Source organism: Nematolebias whitei, chromosome 19, assembly GCF_014905685.2.
Source record: "Nematolebias whitei isolate Nwh7 chromosome 19, NemWhi1, whole genome shotgun sequence".
In the NCBI taxonomy this organism is placed as follows: domain Eukaryota; kingdom Metazoa; phylum Chordata; class Actinopteri; order Cyprinodontiformes; family Rivulidae; genus Nematolebias; species Nematolebias whitei.
The window spans coordinates 13016610-13022193 of NC_056516.1; the positions used below are offsets into that span (position 1 = coordinate 13016610).

The following is a 5584-nucleotide window of genomic DNA, read 5'->3' on the forward strand; positions in this document are numbered from 1 at the left end:
GCGGAGAGGCAGCAGCTCTACCAGTTGCGCCACCGTGCTGCCTAGAAATTTAAATATTTAACTAAATAAAAAAGTAAATTAACAAATAACATTTGCTGAATATTGTTTTAATTTTTTAAAACTCTAGTTTTTTTTTTTAACACTACCGTCAGACACATCACCCTATCTGACACTCTTTTCACCTCTACTACATTATTTGCCAACTTTCAGGGCCACCCCTACTCCATTTCTCTTTCTAGCCATACCATAGTAAAACATTTTGAACCCTGCTCCAATGCTGCGAGCCTTGCAGTCCTTTATTAGACATAAAACATCTACCTTCCTTCTCAGCATCATGTCAGCCAGCTCTCTACCTTGGTCTGTCATCAGAATCAGAATAAACTTTATTGGCATTGCACCGAAATACAATGAGAATATGTACGTACAGTCGTTCGAAAGATGGGCGGAGTGCACGAAGCTGCGGCTATTAAACAGCACGGCCCTCTTATTCTTATTCGGAATAATATTTTGCTTAGATTAGAAAAGGAAAGAAAACATGAGGAGAGACAATATATAAAAAAACATCTCTCACGCCATGCCCTAGACAGGGCACGATTTGAGGCATCAAAAAAACCTACCACAGCAAAGCAACATAAACAGACGTTATACATGTACATATAGGCCGGTGAAGACATTGAATTTTTAAGGGAAAGTCGTAGCATAGTCCAGAGCCCCCCTCTCAGCCATTGTCCAGATAAGAGGTGACATTCATCTTCAGCTCAGTTGAGGTTCTGTCACATGTCCATGGCCTTGGGGAAGGGAGGGGTGAGGAGACAGACAAAGCATCTTTGTTGTTTTCAAAACATTCCAGGAGGAGTTGAGATAAGTCCGGTGTCAAGGCCACAGTTTGGGTCAGGCAGAACTCATGAATTGTTGTTTCTGCCTTTTTTAAAGTCTCGCTGGTATATATTCCTCTGAATATAAAAGTCGAGCCCACAGCTTCTCCAAGATTATTCCCACCATTCATGAGTGCTGCCAGTGAGTTCACAGTCCTGATAACAGCTGCTCCAGCTCCCTGCTGCAGCTCCCCAAATTCAGTCTGAGCACTGTCAAGCTTCGACACATCCACACGAATTTGTAGACAATCCAAGATTTCACCAACCCAAACAGTAGAGTCTAGTTGTCATCATGAATTCAATTTGTTTCCATCGAGGTAAGAGGGTCCTCCTTACCCTGACATATCTAATAGACATTTTCACAATGTATTGCAACATATATCTGTGCCTTAAAGGGTTAATGTTCCAGGTTTGGGTCCAAAGGGGAGGGAGGGGATATGTCTATGTGTGTGTATGAGGCAGAGGAGAAGCATGGAGATGTGTAGGAGAGTGACTGAGCACCAGGGGTAGTTTGGTTAAAATTGGGTTTGGCGTGAGTTGTAGCTGTGACAACAGCTCGAGCTCTCTGGTTTCTCTTTGTTGTTACATTAATAAAGAATGAACAGTCGGCTCTGGCTCGTGTTTATAAAGTACAACTGGCATATTTGCCAACCTTTTGGGGTTCAAACCTATAAGGTCCAAATGATGTGCAACACATCACTCCTGCTGGATACACGAGGTGCAGATGTCCACAACTGTCAGCACAGAGCTGGAGGATCCTGCTGCAGCTTCCTTGATCACATATTTGTTCGATTTCCCCAGAGGCATGCTGATCAATGCAACAATTAATGTCTGGCAGTGCACAGAGCTGCCCTTTTCTGATGCCACCTTTATTGTTGCAACATGCTCCAACATGCTGTGCAGAAGTTTGACATAACACTAACATTGTGCATAATGTGCTCGCAGGTTAGAAATAAGTTATGTGCATGTACACAATTGCCTAGCTGACTTCTGAAACTTATATGTAATATGTACCTTACCAACTTACCTTTCACATACCTGTAACTTATACCTAACTTGTCAGCAACACGCCAGCATGTGGTGAAAAAGGTTTGTAAGCTCAATCATCCAGGTAGACAACAACAAAAAAGGTTAAATCATGTCATCTGGACCAGTTTCTTTAAGTGGGAAATGTTTCGTCCCCCATCCAGAGGACTTCCTCTGTTTATGGCCTGCCAGCCCATAAGTAGCCTTCACTGCTGTGTTTCAAGACAACCTCTTCTGAGATTCCAACAGGAGGTTGTCTTGAAACACAGCAGTGAAGGCTACCTGTGGGACAGATCTGGTTGGCAGGCTGAAGAAGTCCTCTGGATGGGGGGATGAAACGGTCCAGATGACATGACTTAACCTTTTTCATGCATATGGTGAAAACTTGGTGCATGACCAAATTACTGGCTGATCATCACTTATCAGCATGCTGGTAACTGACTCAAAACTTACACCTAACTTATATGACTTACACCAGCATGTTTGTTTGTTTGTTTGTTCTTTTCATTTGTTGCACACCCTGTCACTGTGTGACAGGGCCTTTCATTTGATCAGTCTATTTTCTTTAGCTGCTTCTTTACAGAAGTTGCAGGGAACCTGGTGCCATTCTTTAGTAGTCATTGTGTGAATGGCGTGATATAACCTGGGCCTGTCGCAAGTCGACCACAGGGACACAAACAGACAATTTACACTCTTACCCACACTTAAAATATGAAGGTTTGATTAGATTTACATTTACAATTTTCATTATTATTCTTGCATGTTTGTTTCCTTGCATGATAAAATTTTACAGCAGCAGTAAGTAATGTGGGCTACTGTTAAATGACTGTGTAGATTGCTGAAATTGCATGTTGTACCTGAACACAGCACGGAGACAATTCACTGAGTGCAACGTTTTTCAAGTTACAGAAGTGCAGAAACTGCACCAAGCTGACAGTCCAGCTCTAATAGTTCACCACCAGCTGACATTATATGAAGTCTAATACAGAAACACGCCATGTTTCCTGCTCTGTATGCGTAAGAACTAGTTATCTCTGTTATTAACAGGAAAAAATGCACCTCCTTCATTTAAAATAAAAACCCTTGGGGTTTTACAGAGCAGCACCTTCAGATACAGGCTGCCCTCAAGTTCAAGTTCAAGAAACTTTATTATCCCCATGGGACAATTTGTTTCACAGTCAGCACATAAAATATTCACAAGACATTAAGACATTAAAATAACTCCTAGGTGTAGGACAGAACCCAAAAATAAAAAATATATTTTTCCCACAAATCATTATCAACAACAAACCAGAACCTCCATTCACTTATTCATTCATTCATCTTGTATACCACATTGTATATAGATCAATAATAAAAGCGATCATACAGCTTTTATTATATGACATTATGTTTTTTCTCTTTGTTTTATGTCAAACGTCACTGCTGCTGTAATGCAACAATTTCCTGTAACGGGTTATTAACACACTCATAAACAAACATCTTGTTGAAATCTGCTTTAGTTGTGTTTTACTACTTTTAGCTACTGTTCTGCTAATTTTAGCAAACCTGTTGCTACATTAAGCATTAAGCTCGAAAATGTCATTTCTCTATTTTACTCAAAATGAGAGCTCATAATGATACTTTTGTAAATTCATAGTTGTTGAGCTCTAACTTCATACTTGGATCCAGTTTCTCAATTTGGGTCATAAAACACTAATTGGAGGTTCTTAAACAGTTTTCAGACATCATCAGCTTAAAAACTGTCAAAGAATAAAGTTGTGAATAAATAAAACAGTGCATATGTTTCTATTCTTTGTGTTCATTATCAGTTTAAAAGTTATTCTTTTTGTAAATGGCTCCTTGAATGTGTGGGTCAAAAACTGAACCATACTCTAAACATGTTGCTGACAATCAGAACTGTGTTCTTTTGTTCTCTCGGGCTATCAGTTTTGTCTAATGGGAGATTTCTATCACTTCTGAGACATGTTCATATTTGAAGGACAGACACTCCTGGATAAAAGTAAAAATAATAAAAAAAAAAGAAATATGAATTAAAAATAATAACAAATAAATAAAAGTGCAGAGAAAGAAGCCACAGTGCAGGACTTAAAAACAAAAGGAATGATCTCTAGACACAAAAACTGAAGCAAGTTTTAGAAGAACCTCGTGTTCATTTGACTGGAAGCTTTCACTGCAACCATCAGCCTCATTACTGGGAGCTCTGAGCCTGCGCGTAAATCCGAGTGCGCGTCCTGAACCAATGGAGAAGGATGAAGCTTTGAGCTCGAGCAGCCGGAGGGACACCCTGTCCTCCATGTGACCCGGAGGGACACCATGTCCTCCACCCGGAGGGACAACCTGTCCTCCATGTGACCCGGAGGGACAACCTGTCCTCCATGTGACCCGGAGGGACACCCTGTCCTCCATGTGACCCGGAGGGACACCATGTCCTCCACCCGGAGGGACAACCTGTCCTCCATGTGACCCGGAGGGACAACCTGTCCTCCATGTGACCCGGAGGGACAACCTGTCCTCCATGTGACCCGGAGGGACAGAGACTTTACAGATGAGCCTTCCCAACAGAACAGAACTGATGAGCATGGCAGTTTAGCTGCACGCGCACCGGATCCGAGCCCTAAACACGATGAAGACAGTGAACCCTGATCCAGGCGCGCTCGCGCCCGTATCGCTGTCACGTGGAGCGGGACAGAGACACGGAGCCAACGGTTAGCTGTGGTTTTCAGTCAAGCACAGAGAGAGTTTAAGACAAAAAGACTCAGCTACAACCTTGAGCGCGTGACAGGAGGGTTTGTTCGCACGTGGCCTACCTTCCATCCGGCGGAACTGTTGCTGTCTCCTTTATCCTTGAAATAAGGAACAAAGCGAACCATCCAGTCATAAATCTGGGACAAAGTCAGCCTCTTCTCTGGGGCGCTCTCAATGGCGCGCGTGATGAGGTCCGCGTAAGACAGGTTCCCCCACGCGTTCCGCCGCGAGGACTTGGATTTGCGCAGCTGTCCGGCCACGTCCAGCGACGCGCCGGACACGCAGGATGGAGCCGGCGCGCCTTTCCTCCCCGCGCGGCACGCGGGGACCTCATACAGCTCCACTTTGATCAGAGCCGGCCCTCCGGCGTGGCCCGCCGCCCCCTCCTCTTCCTCTTCTTCTGCCACGGGGAAACCCACCGGACGCGGCCAGGTGCATCCGTGGGGATCGAATTCTGAATCGATATGAACCTGATGCGCGCCCATCATGCTGCTCTCCATCATCATCATCATTAAGATCCAAGGTCACGTTTGCACAAAGCGTGCGGGGTTCACGAAGCCTTTGTCCGGAAGTTCGGGATCCAAAGTGTGGAGAGAACCGAACCGGAACGTGTTAGTCAGACACGAAGCATCAGCCGGAGGTGATGGAGCTGCTGCATCAGCACCACATCACTCTGTCTTTCATGTTCACTGCGCGCGGGGACCTGGTTCTGGTGGCGCGCACACACACATTGTGGCTCCTGGTCGGGCTCAGCAACAGTTGTAACAGATCAGACCTCCTGGTCCAACTCAGATTAAATGACTTCAGGTTTGTCCTCGCGCGCTGATCAGCTCCAACTCCGACAAACAGAAGAATCATTTATTCACAGCTGCGTCCACACGAAGGAAAAACCTGCTGTTGGCTTTGATTTGGAGCATCCTTTCGGTCTCGTGCAC

The 5584-nt window shown here is 44.5% G+C and overlaps 1 protein-coding gene across 1 annotated transcript in view; it reads right to left on the reverse strand.

The window, feature by feature from the left end:
- The window catches only part of foxo6b (forkhead box O6 b), an 80220-nt gene extending 75059 nt beyond the window's left edge, over positions 1–5161 (reverse strand). Inside the window, exon 1 of the mRNA XM_037692783.1 lies at positions 4712–5161. Coding sequence (XP_037548711.1) covers positions 4712–5161 — 450 coding nt within the window. The remainder of the gene's footprint in view (positions 1–4711) is intronic.
- Positions 5162–5584: the final 423 nt, after the last annotated feature.